The 21,857-nt window shown below is 43.1% G+C and overlaps 1 protein-coding gene across 2 annotated transcripts; it reads left to right on the top strand.

Moving 5' to 3' along the window:
• Nucleotides 1-5,195: 5,195 nt before the first annotated feature.
• Nucleotides 5,196-20,010, top strand: LOC138120169 (myosin-1B-like). Of its 2 annotated transcripts, none has more exons than XM_069032638.1 (38): nt 5,196-5,399; nt 5,485-5,628; nt 5,720-5,876; nt 6,795-6,822; nt 6,921-7,035; nt 7,115-7,207; nt 7,306-7,369; nt 7,454-7,552; nt 7,658-7,761; nt 7,848-7,986; nt 8,338-8,456; nt 8,547-8,696; nt 9,268-9,438; nt 9,676-9,982; nt 10,162-10,238; nt 10,815-10,902; nt 10,997-11,114; nt 11,801-11,924; nt 12,004-12,140; nt 12,243-12,498; nt 13,444-13,686; nt 13,792-13,968; nt 14,054-14,199; nt 14,287-14,377; nt 14,466-14,855; nt 15,008-15,134; nt 15,371-15,489; nt 15,737-15,933; nt 16,304-16,487; nt 16,574-16,739; nt 16,913-17,037; nt 17,225-17,533; nt 17,680-17,883; nt 18,536-18,661; nt 18,756-18,926; nt 19,014-19,118; nt 19,261-19,356; nt 19,858-20,010. In XM_069032638.1, exons 1-38 carry the CDS (start codon nt 5,196-5,198, stop codon nt 20,008-20,010), a joined length of 5,823 nt encoding a protein of 1,940 aa, XP_068888739.1. The 2 variants fall into 2 exon arrangements, with proteins under 2 accessions (XP_068888739.1, XP_068888740.1); XM_069032639.1 differs by having other exon boundaries at nt 9,676-9,986; nt 10,169-10,238.
• Nucleotides 20,011-21,857: the final 1,847 nt, after the last annotated feature.

Genomic DNA, 21,857 nt, shown 5'->3' with positions numbered 1-21,857 from the left:
GTCTGGGAAGTCTTGGGGAAAGGGTGTTGTTTTAATTTTTGTTTCACAAACTGTGTTTATTTTAATTGGCAAAAATTAAATAAATTTTCCTCGAATGGAGTCTGTTTTGCACATGACAGGAACTGGTAGGCAGCCTCCCTGTCTTCATCTTGAGCCATGAGCATTTTCATCCTACTGTCTCCCTATCCCCTGTCAAGGAGGGGACCCCAAGGTCAACACCCCATCATAATGACCTTTCTCTGTGGTATGCTGTGACAAGGGGCAAGAGGCACAAACTGAAACATTGGAAATCTCATTTAAATATTATAAAAAATAAGTTAGCAGTGAGGGTATTCAAGCACTGGAACAGATTGCTGAGATAGCAAAACCTGGTACAAAGTCCGTATTCCTACTTTCTTCACCATAACCTGTAGTTGCAACTGTGAGAAAGTTTAAGTTAGGAACTTCTTGCCCAATAATTGCCATAAATTCAGTTATGGCTTGCCTGTTTAATGATTTTATTATTACAAGAGGAAAACCACTTAAATAAGATTTTAATAAAACAGAGCATGATAAACCAAAATGTTAACCATAAAATTGATAAACCATGTAATTTTTCCAATCTGTGAGTTTCACTCCTCTAGATCCAAGGTGAATTAAACAACATTAGAAACAATGCAAAGTGCTGACTAGATTAAAAGTATTTTATTAATAACATATATTCTTTGCACTTTGAAATTGAATGAATTTTCAATTGTTGTTTTATTTTCTCCTTCACCTTGGGGTTATTTTCTTTAATTATTGCAACATAAGGAGAAAAAATAGAGAAGACAGTTTTTTATTTTTTTAATTAATTTCTTTTTTCTCTCTGTAGCTTTTAAAAAAATTAGGAAACACTCAGAAGTTACAGAACACTTAGTGAAGTGAAGGAAAATTTCTGCTGGAAGAGATTGCTTCTATGATTAAATAGATAAGGGGATGAGGGGGGAAAAGGAATGAAGTTCAGTAAGGATTTTGATGTTGTATACTCCAGAAATCTTTTTGAGAAGTATTTATTGGATAGCTGGACTATTAGGTTTGTTAAAGACTGAGTTCAAGGGATAGTGATGAATGTCTTGGCATTCAGTTAGCTGTCAGTACCCAGTGCAGCAGTTCAACACTCTGCCCCACATCGTTCAAACATTTTCATCAGCACCTTGGATAATGATGATTCCTTGATTCAAAGAGTGTCTTCTTGGTAAGTCGGAAAGACAGAAGTGAGCACAAGCCAGCAGTGCACTCTTATCATGAAGGAAACAAAGCATATATTGGGCTGCACAAGGAAGGGTGTGACCATCCGTTTGAAGGAAGTTACTATTTTCCCTTAATTCAAAGGGAAAGTAGTGTAGCAGTGGTAGGCTACCAAATTGGTCAGCACACATGGCCTACAAGGATTTTAGTGGGGCAAAGAGTCTGGGGAGGGGGTCAAGCCTGTAACTTCCTGGCAGGCCATCAAGAAAGTGAGGAAGACAAACTCTTGGTAGTGTTACATGATAAAGCACAAGGAGCAGCTTGGAAGCTTTGAGCTTCATATTGTTATTCAGTAAGTCGAGAGTGTACCATGAAAACAAATATTTGAGGGATGTGAAATTATTTCATTACTTGAAAACATGACTAGGGACCTGTGGCGATCCCATATCACCAACTCTTCTATGGTCTTATGAAGTTATTGTTCTTTTTCTACTGTAGACAGATAAATAAAACCTGCAAAGGAGAAAGATGAGTAGAAGACTGAGGTCAATAACTTGTCCAGTAGTGTGAAGTCCACCTCTACAGTCACGGGAGAGGTAGAACCCTCACTTCTCTGTATTTATGAATCTTTTTTGCATCCATGAGTGAAAAACTTTTATGCAATCCTTTCCAAAATTTGAGAATGGCAGAAAGTAGCTTAAGCACAAGTTGTCATATCCCATCCCAGTTAAAAACATTCTCTATAAAGTCTGAAGTTTAATGGGATCATAAGATGTCACAAAGACGGAAAAATATTCAGAAAATTCACAGAACATGAAGAGGCAAGGCAATGTATGAGAACTCAGAGCCCTAGAATGGCTTTTGGACCTGATGTTGCACTCACTGCAGGAAAATATATATATGAGGTGCTATTTCCTGAGCAAGGCAGGTAAAAACCAGGCACTGTAGGAAGTGGTCCTCTATTGTCAGGCTTCTAGGTTGGGAAGAAACAGAAAAACAAGTCATCTGTCATTCCTTCTTGAATCTGTTGCCTTCCCAGATGATTCTTGTTGCTCTAGGAGGTGAAACAAAATGCAAGATATCAAACTGACAGAGAGGATGATATACTACAAGTGTGGTCTTTGAACCAGTGTACTGGAATCCATGTCATCTTCTTTAATTGACATGTGCAGAGAACCCAGGAGGGAAGCTGAATTATAAAGAATCATTTTGCAGCTGCAACTAGGCACTTAAACACAGTAACAACTGTAAAAAAGGATATTGTATGGGAGGTTTCTTGTGGCTATATCACTTTTAGCAGGAAAGCTTTACGTTTCCACACAACTCAGAAGTCATTATGTCAACAGTAAGAGACAACTTTACCAAAAAACTGCAGATTCATCTTGGAGTTAATTTCATGTGACACATAAAGAACAGTCAAGTTTATTCTTTGTTAAGGTATTATGTAATGCATTAGAAGAGGAGGGGGAAACTGTCTCCTTTCTTTCTCTCCCTTTACCCTGTTTTGTATGCCAGAGGATGATGTTTTCTTCAGTGACAGTTCTACAAATACACAATATTGTTTTTCAAACAGAAATTATAAGATCTCTACATTTATTTTTCAGAAAGACATTGGCAGTCTCTTAAAAGAATAATTGATATCAGATGTTTCAGTTAAACATGCAGTGTTATAAACATACAAATGTTCTTTATAGCAATGAGTTGAGAAGACTGGTCATCCTCTCTGACCTTTCTTACAGTGCTCCAACTTCCTGAAGTTTGAGGGAAAATATGAGTCTTCAGAATATGGCAGAGAGTCACACCTCGTCCCAGCTCCATAGAAGGACTCTGAATAGCAGATCCTACCTAATTCTTTGCAAAGGAAATGAAAAGCCTCCCAGGAGTTCTCTATACTTCTGTGGCATTTATGTTTGTGCTTGGGAAGGCTGGAGGAGGACAGCTTAGGATCCAAATCCCATCCTTGCATTTGGTAACTGCAGCCACTGTCCGAGGTTTCTAAAACAGCAGGAGGTTGGCAGGTTAAAACTGCCAATAAACCTAAAAGATGAAGAATGCAAAATGCATCCTTAGGAATTCCTGTTTGTGTGACCGCACTGAAATTTCTGCTGGACATACATCTGAGCAAACCAGCACAATCAAACATGGAGAATGGCAAAATAATACCTTTCAAATTGAATTTTAAATCACAGCCAATCAGCAATACTTCAGAAGGGGGTAAAATATGTAATTTAACATGAATCAAGGGGGAGAATGTGTCTTGTCTGATCTTTTGAAAGTACCCAGCAAAAAGCTAAGGAATTGTAAATAGGTGCAGTAACACAAGCATGATAGGGACATCCATAGAATTAGACTATACTAGATTGTTCCTATTCTTTATTCCCAGAATATTTCAGAAGAGGTTCCCTCCAAAGCTCTCATAATAGTAATCCTCACTACTGCTGAGTTCTGAGACACACAAATCTTATATGTCAAAGAGCAATTAACAGGAGAAGAGAAGCCAACGATTCCAAGATCCAGTGTCGTGCTCTATTTGCTGAACAGCACTTCCTCCTTCCTAGATTCCTAGTCATAATATTTATAGGAGATTTATTCACATAGCTAGGAAGACCTCAAATATTTCTAAATATATCCTCAAGCACAAATGGCAATCATGCACTCAGTCAGGTTTGCCAAACAATGCTTTGCCAAAAATTTTTTGACCTAAGAAAGAGGAGGAGGGAATTGAATGTGCAAACCAGAACCTATAAAAGTGCTGGTAGGACAAGCCTGTTCTGTCTCTGTGGAAGGATTAAAGGTAAGAATAGGGACAGTTGGGTGCTGGCAGAATCCCACAGCATTCCTGCTGCCTGTGGAACTGCTGTCCTCAAAGAACTGTCTGCCTCAATAGACATGTTCCTTCTCTGTTGAAGTCACTAGCATGTTTTTGCTCTGTGACTTGTTCTTGGGAGTCTGTGCAATGATAAGAAAGAAGTTGTCACTTCTGTTTTTCAGTATTGACCAGCTTCCAGGCTGAGAGTCAACTGGTGACACAAGAGGTAAGACTGATTTACTTACTCCATAGGAACAGACTCCAGGTTTGCTTTTTTTATGCATTTCTAAGGCCACTTCCCATACCCCTTTACATCTGTGCCCACTAAAGCAGTGCAATTCTACCTGAGCTGTGCTGTCTAAAAGAGCAAATTTCCTTTCATAACCATGTTGGACGCATTTGTTTGGTACTTGCTGGGAAATAATTGACCTCTTACACACAGACTCTTAAAAGAAGATTGTCTGTAAACAGAAGACCAGGAAAGAAAAAGTGAATAAACTGCACATGTATAGTTAAGATTGTGTCAAATCCCTCCAAATGTTTTTTATTAAGAAGTTTTCCTCTTTCAATACAAGTTCATATTAAAGGATGAGCTTGAACTGGAAAAGGCAGAACAATTCCACAAGACAAAACTGATTTCTCTACAGAGGAAAAAGGTTTGCATAGACAACTCAGACCTCTGCTTCTGCTTACTCCACATCTTTTTCCTCATGATACTTCACCTCTATAGTTAGCACAAATTTCATGGGCTAAAATGGGCAAGAGAGAAAGAATATAAGAGGGCTTTTATAGTTTTGATAAGATGACTTCTCTTGCTATCTCTTCTGCTCCTTCTTGGTATTTCTGCTACATCTTTGGTTAGCACTGAATCTGCCAATCAATCCAATTTTCTGTATAGCCTACTAAAACACTATGAGATCTAATGAACTGAACATGTAAACTGGAATAAGGGAAAAAAACTTAACCTCAGCTAAAGACACCTAACTTCTCTAAGATTAAAGTAAATTAAAAGACATCTAGGGTAAAAAGCAGGTAAAGCAGAAAGGAAGACCACAATAATAGGCAGAGAAGAACACTACAAAGCCTAAAGTCATTGCTAAAAACAAATTTCTCCCTTCACTCAGCACTGTCTCTCCACTTCAGTGACGTGCCTTGCTGCACGCAGTAAACCACAGCCATGTCTTCGGATTCTGAGATGGCCATCTTTGGGGAGGCGGCTCCTTACCTCCGAAAGTCAGAGAAGGAGAGAATTGCCGCCCAGAACAAACCTTTTGATGCCAAGACATCTGTCTTTGTGGTACATGCAAAGGAGTCCTATGTGAAGAGCACAGTCACAGGCAGGGAATCGGGCAAAGTCACTGTCAAGACTGAAGCGGGAGAGGTGGGTAAAATGCAAGATTTACAAAGAGCAGTTCATTCCCACTGGCTCTTAGCTGACATGCATGTACCTTTGTGCCTTCTGACAGACTCTGACTGTGAAGGAAGATCAAATCTTCTCCATGAACCCTCCCAAGTATGATAAAATCGAGGACATGGCCATGATGACCCACCTCCACGAACCCGCTGTGCTGTACAACCTCAAAGAGCGTTACGCAGCCTGGATGATCTACGTAAGTGGCAGCAGCAGCTTCCTTTGGGCAGCGGCAGGAAGTGCTGGGCCAGGCTCAGGGGAAGCCAACGTGCTGTGTCCCTTCCTTGCAGACCTACTCGGGTCTCTTCTGCGTCACCGTCAACCCCTACAAGTGGCTGCCGGTGTACAACCCGGAGGTGGTGTTGGCCTACCGAGGCAAGAAGCGCCAGGAGGCCCCTCCACACATCTTCTCCATCTCTGACAACGCCTATCAGTTCATGCTGACTGGTGAGTAGCTCTCATCATAAGCATCACATCAAAACTCTTCTGGTTTGTCTTGATAAAACTCTGACATCAAAAATGAAATAGGATTATATGTTGCTGCTAGTTTTGATTGCACCTTTTCCATTCCTTTCTTTCTCTGTGCTATTGAGGTCCAAAGTGTTACCCATGATCAGGATTCCTTTGTCATGGGTCTTTACTCTCCCTTTCTCTAAAAGACTGCTCTAAAAGCAGTCTGTGTAGCAGAAAATTAAAACAATTTACTGTACGCAGGAGAAGGAAAAGACCATAGAGTGGAACAGAGAAGCAGCATATGGCTCCTCAAGGGTCTTCAGTGGCAAAGCATTATAGAATCACAGAATGTTTTGTGCTGGAAGGGATCTTTGAAAATGTCATGGGCCTTCCCTATGACCTTTGAAGGGACATTTTCCAGTAGATTGGGTTGCTCAAAGCTCTGTCCAAGCTGACCTTGAACACTTTTAGTCATGGCATATTGGCTACATCTCCGGGCAACCTGTGGCTGTGACTCACCACCATCATCATAAAATCCACATTATTGAGCCCAAAACTGTTGCCCCTGACTTGGTAAAAAGTCCTTATCTGTCTTTCCATCACTCATTAACCATTTGGATATGGAGCCTTTGACTGTAACTCCTCCTTGCATGAAGCCTTCCAGCTAATTCCTTATCCATCTAGCAGTCCCCCCATCAAATCCATACCTCTCTAAGTTTGGGTCATAAGTGGTGTGAATATGTTTTGAGGTAAGAGTGCAAGTGCAAATTGCTTTGCAAGGAATTGAAGTGGAAAAAAAGACTGAGGAGTAAACAAAGAGGAAAATGCAGGTTTTTTCTTACCATAACTTACATTCATTTTCAGTATTTTTGTGTTCTTCATTTACAATGTCTGTTTCTGCCTCGTTCACAGATCGGGAGAACCAGTCCATCCTGATCACGTACGTACAGCCCCTGCGCGGGTCCCTGCGGGGCTGCCCGGTGCCAGGGGACCTCCTGCCTGACCACGCACCCTCTGCTTCTCTCTTGGCTCTGACAGCGGAGAATCCGGTGCCGGGAAGACTGTGAACACAAAGCGTGTCATCCAGTACTTTGCAACAATTGCAGCCAGTGGGGACAAGAAGAAGGAGGAGCAGACATCAGGCAAAATGCAGGTGAGGTCCCAGGGGTAGAAACCTGCAACTATCCAGTTTCCTGATGAGCTAGGTCATGACAAGAAGACTTCTGTTTTAGGGGACACTTGAGGATCAAATCATCAGTGCCAACCCACTGCTGGAGGCCTTTGGAAATGCCAAGACCGTGAGGAATGACAACTCCTCACGCTTTGTAAGTCATTACTTGGGACAACTGTCAACACCAGTTTGAATATCCCTGCTGTCTGGATTGGTAAAAGAGGTCTTGATTTACTTTCCTGCTGCTTTCAGGGTAAATTCATCAGAATCCACTTTGGTGCCACAGGCAAGCTGGCTTCTGCTGACATTGAAACATGTAAGACACCCTTCTGGCCTGATCCCCCTTCCCTCCAGCCTTCCCCACTTCTTGTGCTTGACTCTGTCCTACCATCCTTGCCAGATCTGCTGGAGAAGTCCAGAGTCACTTTCCAGCTCAAGGCGGAAAGAAGCTACCACATCTTTTATCAGATCATGTCCAACAAGAAGCCGGAGCTAATTGGTAGGAAGGAGCACTAACTCCTCCAGGCAGAGGTCATGGAACAACACTGAATTCCTTCCCATGCCAATTGCATTTAACCTATCTCGGCTTTGTCCTTCTTTTCAGAGATGTTACTGATCACCACCAACCCCTATGACTATCAGTACGTGAGTCAAGGTGAAATCACAGTTCCCAGCATTAACGACCAGGAAGAGCTGATGGCCACGGATGTAAGTAGCAGAAGTTTTCTTAGGTGAAGTTTCATTTCTCTGACCTTTAACAGCTGGGGTACTTACCTTAATGACTCATTTGTTAGAGCGCCATTGACATCCTGGGCTTCACTCCAGATGAGAAAACAGCCATCTACAAGCTGACAGGGGCTGTCATGCACTATGGGAACCTGAAGTTCAAGCAGAAGCAGCGTGAGGAGCAGGCAGAGCCTGATGGCACAGAAGGTACCAGCATAACCCATCCCAGAGCACAGAGGATACCGAACACTCACTAAGTTAAAGGCAGCATGTCAGGGTCAGAATCATTGACTCAGCCTGTGCATTTCCCCAGTGCCAGTATTGCAGAATAGCAGTGGGTCCTAGCCAGAGGACTTCTCTGGAGGAACACAACTCAGAATACTTTGAATAATTCAAATTGTAAGGTCCAGTGTTTCCCAAAGAATGCTGCCATTAACATGTGTCTCTTTTTTATCTTTATTAATGTTTTAATTTTTACTGGAATTACGCTTTAATATATTTTTTAAAGGAGCAGCATTGTCTACTGGTACCTTAACAACTGATTGTTTTGGTGTTTAGTTGCCGACAAGGCTGCCTACCTGATGGGTCTGAACTCAGCAGACCTGCTCAAGGCCCTCTGCTACCCCCGAGTCAAAGTGGGGAATGAATACGTGACCAAGGGCCAGACTGTGCAGCAGGTAACAAAACCTCCTGTTTTCTGGATAGGTTCTCTGCACTTTCTCTTTTGTCCTGCATGATAACTACACACTTTCTGTTTTACATTTCAGGTATACAATGCAGTGGGTGCCCTGGCAAAGGCTGTGTTTGAAAAGATGTTCCTGTGGATGGTTATTCGCATCAACCAACAGCTGGATACGAAGCAGCCCAGGCAGTACTTCATTGGTGTCCTGGACATTGCTGGCTTTGAGATCTTTGACGTAAGAAACCGGCGTTTATTAGCATGCTTGTTAAAGTCACACTGTTATGTGACAAAATACTTTAGAAGGAATGCTGCTGGGGTTTTTTTCTTTTTTTTTCTTTTTTTTTCTTTTTTTTTTTTTAATAAATGGTTTGATCCTTTATAGTGTATCTAATTCTGATTCCCACAGGGTTTAAACCAGAAATAGGTCTTTGTTTCGCACACATGCCAATGGAAATCCCTAAGTACAGATTTTTTGCTGAAGGCTTGGCACATGCTTTGAAATGAACATTTGTGAATGTTGGATATAGTTTTGTGCTCTGGACTCTCCTGTAACTGAAATAGCGCAGTCTAGTAGATAACAAAGCTGACAAAGTCTGAGTTATTAAAATTACCTAAGCTAGTCATAAATATGGAAAAGTTCAGGTTGACAAAAGAGACACACTGACAGAAGTTCCAAACTCCTGGATGAATAAAGAAGGAGTTGTTACAGATCCTCCTGTGTTTGGTACAAATAGCCAGCACCATTCTTTATCCCTAACTTACTTAATTTACATTAATAATAATAATCTTGATTTGTAATTGTGCAGTTCAACAGCCTGGAGCAGCTGTGCATCAACTTCACCAATGAGAAACTGCAACAGTTCTTCAACCACCACATGTTCGTGCTGGAGCAGGAGGAGTACAAGAAGGAGGGAATTGAATGGGAGTTCATTGACTTTGGCATGGACCTGGCTGCCTGCATTGAGCTCATTGAGAAGGTATTTCTATAATTCACAATGTCAGGTATTTTCAGAAATGCATTAATTTTGTATAGATTTATAAATGCAACTTGAAATGGTAAATACGATACTGCAAATACATTGGTTTGTATTATTTTAAAATTTGCTGAGCAGAAGAATCCCTGAGAGCAGTAATATTGTCTCAGGAAGTTATTTCATCTCTGAATCTTTCTGCCTTTTCACCTTGTCCTTCCTCCTTCCTTGTGCTTCTCCCAGCCCATGGGCATCTTCTCCATCCTGGAAGAGGAGTGCATGTTCCCCAAGGCAACTGACACCTCTTTCAAGAACAAGCTCTATGACCAGCACCTGGGCAAGTCCAACAACTTCCAGAAGCCCAAGCCTGCCAAAGGCAAGGCTGAGGCCCACTTCTCCCTGGTGCACTATGCTGGCACAGTGGACTACAACATCTCTGGCTGGCTGGACAAGAACAAGGACCCTCTGAATGAAACTGTTGTGGGGCTGTATCAGAAATCATCCTTGAAGACCCTAGCCTTACTCTTTGCCTCTGCTGGAGGAGAGGCAGGTCAGTTCTCTGAAACTCATATTTCCATGTTTACTTAAAGACTCTACTAGAGCCATGAATATCAGCTATTGTTCTTTTCTATGTTCCATTCTTATAATGACTGGTATATATGAAAAAACTTCGTCTTTACAAGCTGTAAAATCATCTTTTTTCTTCTTTTTTTTTTTGGTGTTCTTCAGAGGCTAGTGGTGGTGGTGGCAAGAAGGGAGGCAAGAAGAAGGGTTCTTCTTTCCAGACTGTCTCAGCTCTTTTCAGGGTGAGTACAGAAGTCATTCTCTCTACTTCTTTCCTGGGTTGTTGAGGTATTTTTGTTTGTTTTGAGTTGAAGATTGTAAAATCTCACTCTAGCTGCAACAAAGCCATTTAACTGCAGCTGTTAACGTTTTTCTGCATCAAGAATAATTCCTTGGTTATTCATAAAAGAGCTGACAGCAAGTTAGCTGAGGCCAGCTGAGGAAGATATATCTTGGTGTAACCTTTCTTCAAATGCTGGAAAAAGCACTTAGGTCAGTGCACCAAGGTAAAAACAGTACGAATATGGTTATTACAAAGAAACATATTTTACTCAAAATTATGCTTTTTTGTGCCATGAACAACTGGTTACCATACTCCATAGGTGTTCCGGCTGAGTGGATATATCCCTCAGTCTCATAAAAACACATTGCAAAATTTCATGATTTTCTCTCCTGATCAAGAGCAAAAGACAGAAGAAAACTCACATTGAGATGGCTATAGTTGGGAATCACAAATCTATTAATGTTTTCCAAGATTTTTCTCAAATCTGGAAGTGTAACTGTTTGTTAATTAAAAATCTTTACTTATGAACCCACAGGAGAACCTCAACAAGCTGATGACCAACCTGCGGAGCACTCACCCACATTTTGTGCGCTGTATCATCCCCAATGAATCTAAAACACCTGGTAAGAATGCCAAGCAGAGATAAAAAGTAGTGTGACGCAGCCATTATTCTCTCTGTTCTATCATGAATTATCAAATAATTGTCTTATTGCTTAGGTGCCATGGAGCATGAACTGGTGCTACACCAGCTGCGCTGTAACGGCGTGCTGGAAGGGATCAGGATTTGCAGGAAGGGATTCCCCAGCAGAATCCTCTATGCTGATTTCAAACAGAGGTCAGTTTCCTTTCTGTTTTCCATTCTGTCTTTCATGCAGACATTTTACATCTTAACTATTTTAACACTTGGGGACATTTTTAACACCGGCTCTTTATACCTGGAAGAAAAGGGAATGTTGGGGTGCATAATAAAAGGCAACATATACGGCTAGCAAAAGAAAAATTGGTGAGAAATGAAGAGTGTCAGGTGTCCTCACTGACTGCTGGAGCATCTGAGTATGGAGGCACAGCAGAGCTGCAGAAGCCAGTGATTACAATACCAATAAATGCAGTTTGGGATTGGTGCAGCAGGTTCTCAGGTAAAAATTACAAGCTAAGAGTTCCTTGGCCATTGCATGAGCTTCAAGTTTCAGGGGAAGAGGCTTTTCTCCTATACAGAGACTATAGGAGAGTGGCGATGTTCCTCTCAAGCAATTTTTTACAGCATAGTTTAAGTAAAAGGATTTGGGTTGAACAGACTGGAGATCAGTGTCCTCTTCATCATGACTGGTCCCCTAGAGACCAGAAGAGTTTCCTTAAATTTGTTAGCAGGTTAAGACTTCATCAGAAGGCTATCTCTAAACAGGGGATGAAATTCCAACTTCCTCCACCTAATTCTGCTGCAAACGTTGCTCTTGGTTTCAGTAAACAGAATAATCTCATGACTTGACATTGTCTTCATTCCTATTTCCTCTAATTCCACAGGTACAAGGTGCTTAATGCCAGTGCCATCCCTGAGGGACAGTTCATTGATAGCAAGAAGGCTTCTGAGAAGCTCCTTGGGTCAATCGATGTGGACCACACCCAGTACAAATTTGGACACACCAAGGTACAAACTTCTCCATTCACTGAGTCCCTGGGCTTTGCTCTACCTGACAGTGATGTGCTGCAACATTCCCTCTCTCAAGGTGTTCTTCAAAGCTGGGCTGCTGGGACTTCTGGAGGAGATGAGGGATGAGAAGCTGGCACAGCTCATCACCCGCACCCAGGCCAGGTGCAGGGGTTACCTGATGAGGGTGGAGTACCGGAGAATGGTGGAGAGGAGGTACAAATTCCTCTTCTTCAGTTAAAGTCACTCTGCTCATGGGAAAGTGTTGACAACTTGTCAGATTGTGAATATTCATTGTATGTTTTAATTATGCCTCAGGGAATCCATCTTCTGCATCCAGTACAATGTTCGTGCATTCATGAATGTCAAACACTGGCCATGGATGAAGCTGTTCTTCAAGATCAAGCCCTTGCTGAAGAGTGCAGAGTCTGAGAAGGAAATGGCCAACATGAAGGGGGAGTTTGAGAAAACCAAGGAAGAGCTTGCAAAGTCTGAGGCAAAGCGGAAGGAGCTGGAGGAGAAAATGGCATCTCTAATGCAGGAAAAAAATGACCTGCAGCTCCAAGTGCAGGCTGTGAGTATCATTAGTGTATTTCTTCCAGCTGCTCTTACAGCACATAACTCTCATGTTACACAATAAATTGTCTGAGAAAATATTTTAATATGAATAATGGAAGGCATAATTCAGACCACTCAGTGTCAACATTATAACATGAGGTTCGAGCTTGGGAATGAGTTTTGAAGCATGTATGCCCATAGGTCTCTTTCTCCATGCTCACAATATAGCATCCAGTGTAGTCACTGGAGATTTAATATTTACAGTTAACTGAGTCTGTAGAACAATTCATTCAACAACTTACTCTGGTTTCAATCAGTTGCCCAAATAAAAATCCTCTATGCCATTTTTTATGACACATGTTATGTCACCTGTCTTTCTGTAACCACTATTCCGGCAAAAAACAAAACCCTCTGCATTCTGTCACAGCCCTATATGTGCCTCCTAAATCCATTGGGAGATCAAAGGACTGGTTAATATTTAAACATTACCTTGTATCTTTAGATATTTGCTTCACAGATTCAGAATAAAGTCCAGTTCAAACTGAAACCTCTAATGGCACCTAGATTATATACAATTTATCTGGCCCAAAGAAATTTAATTCAAAGTCAATCTTGCCAAGAAAATCTTGTACAAAGATAAAGAAAAAAAAAATCTACCCAGGCATATACAGAACTTAACTTTCAGAGAAAGTAATCAAAACTCTTGAGAATAAAAGTATTACTGGATATTATCATCTTATCTATAAAAAAAACAAGAGGGAATACTTGATGAGAGTAAAAAATATTACATAGAATAAAAAGCTACTCTGATTTAAAAGAGGCTGTGAAAAAAAAATCGCTTCCTAAAAGAAAACAAAATAGAATAACTGCATGTTTCTTTTCCTCAGTGGGAAATACAATTTCTCTATTCAGCTTTTGCGAGCAGTTGTGATTAGCAAACAAAACTACGTTTCTCTAATAGGAAGCTGATGCCTTGGCTGATGCTGAGGAAAGGTGTGACCAGCTCATCAAAACCAAAATCCAGCTGGAAGCCAAAATTAAGGAGGTGACTGAAAGGGCTGAGGATGAAGAGGAAATTAATGCTGAGCTGACAGCCAAGAAGAGGAAACTGGAAGATGAATGTTCAGAGCTGAAGAAAGATATTGATGACCTTGAGCTAACACTGGCCAAGGTGGAGAAGGAAAAACACGCCACTGAAAACAAGGTATGAGGTAGAACCTGTCACTCGCACTCCAGAAAAGAGCCCTGTGCTATTACAGGACTCCTATATCTACTTCCTTTATTTACACTTCCTCCCTTCTTCTCAAAGGTGAAAAACCTGACTGAGGAGATGGCAGCCCTGGACGAGACCATCGCCAAGCTGACAAAAGAGAAGAAAGCCCTCCAAGAGGCCCATCAGCAAACCCTGGATGACCTGCAGGCAGAAGAAGACAAAGTCAATACACTGACCAAGGCCAAGACCAAGCTGGAGCAGCAAGTGGACGATGTAAGCACACAGACATAGAGCAGGAACAGCACAGGTATGGAGTCCGACCTGGCTGGGAGAGCACTGATGGTCTTGTTGTGTTTAGCTGGAAGGGTCCCTGGAGCAAGAGAAGAAGCTGCGCATGGACCTGGAGAGAGCTAAGAGGAAACTGGAAGGAGACCTGAAGCTGGCCCAGGACAGCATCATGGATTTGGAGAATGATAAGCAGCAGCTGGAGGAGAAACTGAAGAAGTAAGTGTGGCTGTGGGACACCTGAGTGCTGGGCTGGAGCACTTGTGTTTTTTCTTTGAGCTCTAACACGGTTCACTTTGCCCAAAGGAAAGACTTTGAAATCAGCCAGATCCAGAGCAAAACTGAGGATGAACAAGCCCTGGGCATGCAACTTCAGAAGAAGATCAAGGAGCTGCAGGCAAGTCTCTGTTCCTTCCCCTCCCTTGCTCAGGCTCAGCTCAGGCAGGAGGAGGGCACGGGTGTGAAGGGTCCCTGCTGTTCTCCAGGCCCGTATTGAGGAGCTGGAGGAGGAGATTGAGGCAGAGCGAACCTCTCGCGCTAAAGCAGAGAAGCATCGGGCTGACCTGTCGAGGGAGCTGGAGGAGATCAGCGAGCGCCTGGAAGAAGCAGGAGGGGCGACAGCAGCTCAGATCGATATGAACAAGAAGCGTGAGGCAGAATTCCAGAAGATGCGCCGTGACCTGGAAGAGGCCACGCTGCAGCACGAAGCCACGGCTGCCGCCCTGCGCAAGAAGCACGCGGACAGCACCGCGGAGCTGGGGGAGCAGATCGACAACCTGCAACGCGTGAAGCAGAAGCTGGAGAAGGAGAAGAGTGAGCTGAAGATGGAGATTGATGACTTGGCCAGCAACATGGAGTCTGTCTCCAAGGCCAAGGTATGCAGATGCAGGAGAACATGCTCACAGGGCCGAGGTGTGACACAAAAGCTGCCTCTTCCAGACACATTCCCACAATCAAAATCCCCACTGTGACGATCAGGCAGAGTGCAGACCATCATCTCTTCTCCCTTCCTGTGTCTGTTCTCTAGGCCAACCTGGAGAAGATGTGCCGCACACTGGAAGATCAGCTGAGTGAGATTAAAACAAAGGAGGAGCAGAATCAGCGCATGATCAACGACCTCAATACGCAAAGAGCTCGCCTGCAGACAGAGTCAGGTGAGACACACACATCTACACATGCAGATCAAAAATGTCTCAGAGTTAATGCAAAAATCATTCTTCTGGGTACATGGTCTGTCCAACACACTTTGTGTCACATCTACTGTCAAGTCCTTGAAATGGGTTCATAAATTTCATCATGGACTGAGAACTATCTGGTTTTACATCTCCAAATGTTTGCAGTATCACCATCAATGGCATTAAAACTGTTGTGAATCTGCAAATTTTCTCAGGTGAATATTCACGCCAGGTGGAGGAGAAGGATGCTTTGATTTCTCAGCTGTCAAGGGGCAAACAGGCTTTCACCCAACAGATTGAGGAACTCAAGAGGCATTTAGAGGAAGAGATAAAGGTGAGAAGGCTTTTTCCTAAATATTTGAAATCACTTAATCAACAAGATGAATGGCAGAAAAATAACCACTTATATAACGGAGTGCAAGTTTTGCCACCGTAACATTGCTTCTCTTTCCATGCAGTCTATCCATTAATTCTTTGCAGATTGACAGATCTTTCTCATCACAGGTCTTTGTAAGATCTTCTCATGAAGGAGATTTCCCAGGATGTTTCCATTCATTTTCATACTGCTGTTTTTTCCTAAGGCCAAGAACGCCCTGGCCCACGCCCTGCAGTCCGCTCGCCACGACTGTGACTTGCTCCGGGAACAATATGAGGAGGAGCAGGAGGCCAAGGGGGAGCTGCAGCGCGCCATGTCCAAGGCCAACAGCGAAGTGGCCCAGTGGAGAACCAAATACGAGACGGACGCGATTCAGCGCACGGAGGAGCTCGAGGAGGCCAAGTATGTAGAGAACAGGAAGGGTGGCAGAGACTAAGAATGGAAATTTGAGGAGAACCCTGTGACATTGTCAGGAAGAAGTCAGTGTCCTCCTTTGGGTGGGGTCATAAAGACACAAAATATGACAGAAAGCAGGTACGCATTGGGGAATAGCGGAAAGGTCCAGAAGAGCAGAGAGATGCGAGCAGAGAGGGAACTGCAGGTGGAATGCTCCGGAATTCAGACATGGAAATAGATTGGCTGTCTGGGAGGTCTTGCACTTCTCTGTGAATGGGGGTCACACACTACCAAAAGGCTAAGTTTGCTCTTCTGAAAAACATGCTGCTTCACAGCACATGCTCCCATTTGCTTACTTATGCTTACCACTTTACAGGAAGAAGCTGGCACAACGCCTTCAGGATGCAGAGGAACATGTTGAGGCTGTCAATGCCAAATGTGCCTCCCTGGAAAAGACAAAGCAGAGGCTGCAGAATGAAGTGGAGGACCTGATGATTGACGTGGAGAGATCCAATGCTGCCTGCGCTGCTCTGGATAAGAAGCAGAAGAACTTTGACAAGGTCTTTTGGCCTCCAGCACCAGGACTCCTGGCCAGAGCATTCCCCCATCACTGCCACATCCCTACTCACACTTGGTTTCTCTTCAGATCCTGGCAGAATGGAAGCAGAAGTATGAGGAAACGCAGGCTGAGCTGGAGGCCTCGCAGAAGGAGTCGCGCTCTCTCAGCACGGAGCTGTTCAAGATGAAGAATGCCTATGAGGAGTCCTTGGACCACCTGGAAACAATGAAGCGGGAGAACAAGAACCTGCAGCGTAAGTCCCTGGCCCTCTGCTCCTCACTGGGCTTTCTCACTAGCTTGTCTATCTGCCACACTTAACAGGTCTGGGCCTGCAGGGATAAGAACGTGCCTGGCACCTTCATGCGCCAGAGCCTTTCGCCATTCAGCTCTGTGTCTGACCATGCCGCTTTTCACCCTTCCTTGCAGAGGAGATTTCCGACCTCACGGAGCAGATTGCTGAGGGAGGAAAGGCAATTCATGAGCTGGAGAAAGTCAAGAAGCAGGTTGAGCAGGAGAAATCTGAAATCCAGGCAGCTCTGGAGGAGGCTGAGGTATGTTGACCATAATCAGTGGTGTCTGCAGTAAATAAATGAGGAAATAGGCCTCAAAAGGCCTGGGGTCCCCTGTATTCTGGCTGGGGAGTGCAGAGAGCTGAGATCTCTGGAAATATTCTGTCATTCTCTAGAATGCAAGGAGAGGGTTTATCAATGTTATCAATGTTTGTGTCCACTTGGCCAGGCCTCCCTGGAACATGAGGAGGGGAAGATCCTGCGCCTGCAGCTGGAGCTCAACCAAGTGAAGTCTGAGATCGACAGGAAGATAGCAGAGAAAGATGAGGAGATTGAACAGATGAAGAGAAACCACCTCAGAATTGTGGACTCCATGCAGAGCACGCTGGATGCTGAGATCAGGAGCAGGAATGAAGCCCTGAGGCTGAAGAAGAAGATGGAGGGAGACCTGAATGAAATGGAGATCCAGCTGAGCCATGCCAACCGCATGGCTGCAGAGGCACAAAGGAACCTGAGAAATACACAGGGAGTGCTCAAGGTATGGCACAATAAAGATGTGCTGATTTCTGACGCAGCTAAAATTTTTCCTGTGTTTTAATTCTTTCAGTTCTATATTGATTGGAAAATAGGAAGTAGGAAAATAGAAAATGCACTCCTCCCAGTCTGTCTTATCTCTCTTTCCAGGACACTCAGATCCATCTGGATGATGCTCTCAGGGCACAGGATGACCTGAAGGAGCAGGTGGCCATGGTGGAGCGCAGGGCAAACCTGCTGCAGGCTGAAGTTGAGGAGCTGCGGGCAGCCCTGGAGCAGACGGAGCGGTCGAGGAAATTGGCTGAGCAGGAGCTTCTGGATGCCACTGAACGTGCACAGCTCCTCCATACCCAGGTAAGTCTATAATCATCCTTAGTATTTATACTATTGCTCCATTCATGTAAATGAAGACTGGCTGAACTGTAACAGTATTCTGTTAAATGTAGTGGCTTTCACAGTAAATAAGAAGTAATAGGTGATAGATAATATTAAGACTGTCTTTTCAGATGTAGATAAAATATGAATTTCACTAGACTACAGTACAGATACCTCAATATTAATAAATTCAAAGAAGTGCATGAGGTTCTTACTCTTCTACTTGAGTTCAACACCTTTCACATTTCCATTTGAGACTTAAAGGCAAATGTAGGCTGACCATGAACAAAACAGGACCACACTAACTCTGTCACGAATGTAATTTAACAACGTGATTATAAGTATTCTATAGAACTATCTCAATGTTTTATGCTCACAAGATGGTAAGGAAAGGATTTTTTTTTCATTTTTCTGTCTAAATTCCTTCTTTGTTTGCTGAAAAACTGAGAAAAGACTTCATGGATTATGCTTGTGAAATACCAAAACACATCATACCTGAGAAATTAACAGCTACCATAGTAGTTCTCTTAAAATCTGATGGCACAATCTATATTAAAAAAAACACTTATGCTGTACTTGATATGATACTACAAGCTAACAAAAACACAATCATGTTTATCCATTTCAACAGAACACCAGCTTGATCAACACCAAGAAGAAGCTGGAAACAGACATTGCCCAAATCCAGGGTGAAATGGAGGATACCATCCAGGAAGCCCGCAATGCTGAGGAGAAGGCCAAGAAGGCCATCACAGATGTGAGTTGGACATTCCTGGCATTGCTGATGGTGAATGTCCTGTCCCCCAAATATCTGCAGCCCCAAAATGGCTTTGCCCCTTTGCTCTGATCAGGCGGCCATGATGGCAGAAGAGCTGAAGAAGGAGCAGGACACCAGTGCCCACCTGGAGAGGATGAAGAAGAACCTGGACCAGACGGTGAAGGACCTGCAGCACCGTCTGGAAGAGGCCGAGCAGCTGGCACTGAAGGGAGGGAAGAAGCAGATCCAGAAGCTGGAGGCCAGGGTGTGTAGGGCTGGGGCTGGGGGTGAGTGAGGCTGTCCTTGGAGAGACATTGGCAGGGAAGCTGCAGGGATGGGCTTGTCCTTGCAGGTGCGGGAGCTGGAAGGGGAGGTTGATGCTGAGCAGAAGCGCAGCGCTGAAGCCGTGAAGGGCGTGCGCAAGTACGAGCGGAGGGTGAAGGAACTGACCTACCAGGTAAGGCAGGAGCTCTCCTGCTCTGGCAGGGTTTGCTCACAGCAAGCCACATTTTGCACACACCATCCCCAAGGTCGATTGTTAATCCTGTGTGATGTAGGACCAAGAATTGACTCTCTTTCCCCTTTGCCAACCACTTTAGTCTGAGGAAGACAGGAAGAATGTCCTCAGGCTGCAGGATCTGGTGGACAAGCTGCAAATGAAAGTGAAATCCTACAAGAGACAAGCTGAGGAGGCTGTAAGTACCAGTTTGTTCAAACCAGACTTTCTTCTGGTGGAGGTAGAATTCTGTATTGATGTTTTCCTTTGTACAGCTTTTTGAAACCTCAACTGTTTTGATGCAACATGGTGATATTTTGATACAGTGGGGAATGTGAGAGTAAGACTTGCTGGGCTTGGGAGGAACTATACTTCCCCAACCCTATTTGTTTTGCTGTAGCTCATTTCTACTCTGTTTCTTCCTTTATACCTTGCCCTGGATGTCAGAAGCCGCTGTCAGTCTGTGTATTCAGGACTATGACATGAACTCTGCCTAGACCATGCTGTGTATAATGTCTTTTTGACATTCCAATATTCTTTTCTCTTTTGACACACATAACATCCTGAACACCTTCTCATCTTGGTTTTGAATCTGTTCTGCTAGCCTAGTTGTGGCATTTGAATTTTTGTCTGCCCAGTTTTCAGGCAGTAAATGTCCACACACTGCCTTTTGTGTTCACAACTCCCTCTCCCCACACAGGAGGAGCTGTCCAATGTCAACCTGTCCAAGTTCCGCAAGATCCAGCACGAGCTGGAGGAAGCCGAGGAGCGGGCTGACATTGCAGAGTCCCAGGTCAACAAGCTCCGAGTGAAGAGCCGGGAGATTCATAAGAAGATAGGAGAGGAAGAGTGAGGATCCCAAGGCTAAAAAGTGACATGAGGCATGCATAAAATGTAAACCTCTGTGTTGCTTTCTTCAGTAATTATCGTTTATGTCTAGCTAATAAAGAGAGTAGAGATCTTTGCATCTGACCAGTGACTAGCATGCTTTATTTATATATTTATTTATTCTAGCATTCATTACTTTTGAAGTACCTGGACAGAGTTCATCTTCACATTTAAAAGTATATCAAACAGCAAAGCATTTTTACATTTGAATTTTAAAAATGCATGAAGAACGGTAACAATTATATGGATTTATTATTCCTCTTGCAATGAGAAGTATGCATTCCTTTGATGGCCTAAGACTTAATTCTTCCAATTTTTTTGGTCAGTTCTTAGGGAAAAAAAGGAATAAAATAATAGGAATAAAGATTCTTGAAGCATTTAGCGTATACACACACACACACATATATATATGTAAATATATATATATAATTACACATATATAATTTTTATTAATTGAAAAATGTTACTTATTTGGTTAAGATTAAAAGTATGGGAAACTCAAATTTCATTTCAAGCATTGACAAGCAGTCAAACCAACATGGTGAGGAAGTGGCATGAAGAGATATTCTCACTCCCTTTCTCTGAGGTAAGTTTGTTTCATGCACAGCCCAAAATTATATCCATTCACATGTAGGATGAGTGAGAAGAATCCACGTTCAAAAGACTATGGAAGAAAGAATAGCTAAGACTGAGAAATCTATTTATCATTTCAATCAAACCTTCCACTGCCTTCTTAGGTTCAACCCTTCTGCTCTGTGCACAACCTGACCCTCCGGTCTGTTTATTGTCATTCTCAACATACTGGGCCTGTTCATTTTCCTAAGAACAGATTATTAGCCCACAATATTGTATTTTGCATTAAGCTGAACTAGACATTCAACATTTACATGTTGATTGGAAATGTGATGGTAAAGTACAACATTAGCTGGATACGGTCATCTAATTACACATCACACTTTACAGATGGGTAAGCAAATTAGATGGTTTGGGAATATATTCAATGTGTCTAAGGGCCTGGTAAATTAGCAGCAAAGATGGATAGGTTCTCCTGTTACTGATAAACTTGTTTTTGCCAAGACACAGAGTGGAATACTGACTTGGTTGGTATTTTGTGTAAAGCTTTAGCAGTTCTCTCAAACTTGCTGTTCATTTAAAGCAAGTCCTAAACATCTTTAGCCATCCCACTAGAACTGCCAGTCCCTCGCTGACCTTCATATGTCCCTTTTGAATATCTTTTCTAATCCTTCAGCCAGTCTACAAGGGCTGTAAAAGCACTGCTTTAAAATGAAGACATTCTTAATAAAATATAAAAATAACATTTGAGCAGCAGAAGACAGCTGGATCTGGGAAGGGACACTGCTCCATCCATTTTAGAAATGATAGCTCAGGATCCATCATAGCTGAGCATCTCTGGATTTTTGGTGCTCCCTTGAACTCTGTATGAGCAGGACCTCTCTTCCCTGTGACTGGTGATGTTAAACACAGCCCAGCTGCATGGCCCATCACACAGTGCTTCTAAATGCCCTGCTTTTCTAAGGGCTCATCAGAGACCTCCATTAACACATCACTGGTTTTGTACCAGATCCATTTCAGAAAGGGTGGCAGGGTGAAAGAGGGAACTGCACTTGAGCTGAGCACGAAAAAGCTCTTTTCTGCTCTTCTAGCACATTGCATTTCTCCTCCATCCATAGGTTTTTTGCTGTGCCAGAACCCTTGTGTGGACAGATCCTGTCTGGAAATGGGGCACCATGACACTGCTGCCCACCACAAAGGCCACAATACATGTGGAAATGCTCCTGGAGCCAGCTTCAG

Source organism: Aphelocoma coerulescens, chromosome 18, assembly GCF_041296385.1.
Source record: "Aphelocoma coerulescens isolate FSJ_1873_10779 chromosome 18, UR_Acoe_1.0, whole genome shotgun sequence".
Classification (NCBI taxonomy): domain Eukaryota; kingdom Metazoa; phylum Chordata; class Aves; order Passeriformes; family Corvidae; genus Aphelocoma; species Aphelocoma coerulescens.
The sequence above is the reverse complement of the archived record's forward strand: the minus strand, read 5'-3'. Positions and strand labels throughout refer to the sequence as shown.

What these genes read in the sequence shown, in the direction of transcription:
- LOC138120169 (XM_069032638.1), top strand. Translation starts at nt 5,196, where the DNA reads ATGTCTTCGGATTCTGAGATGGCCATCTTTGGGGAGGCGGCTCCTTAC. An exon ending in CTGTCTCAGCTCTTTTCAGG is followed by an intron (nt 10,239 to 10,814) that starts GTGAGTACAGAA and finishes ATGAACCCACAG; the next exon opens with GAGAACCTCAACAAGCTGAT. An exon ending in CCAAGAAGGCCATCACAGAT is followed by an intron (nt 18,662 to 18,755) that starts GTGAGTTGGACA and finishes TGCTCTGATCAG; the next exon opens with GCGGCCATGATGGCAGAAGA.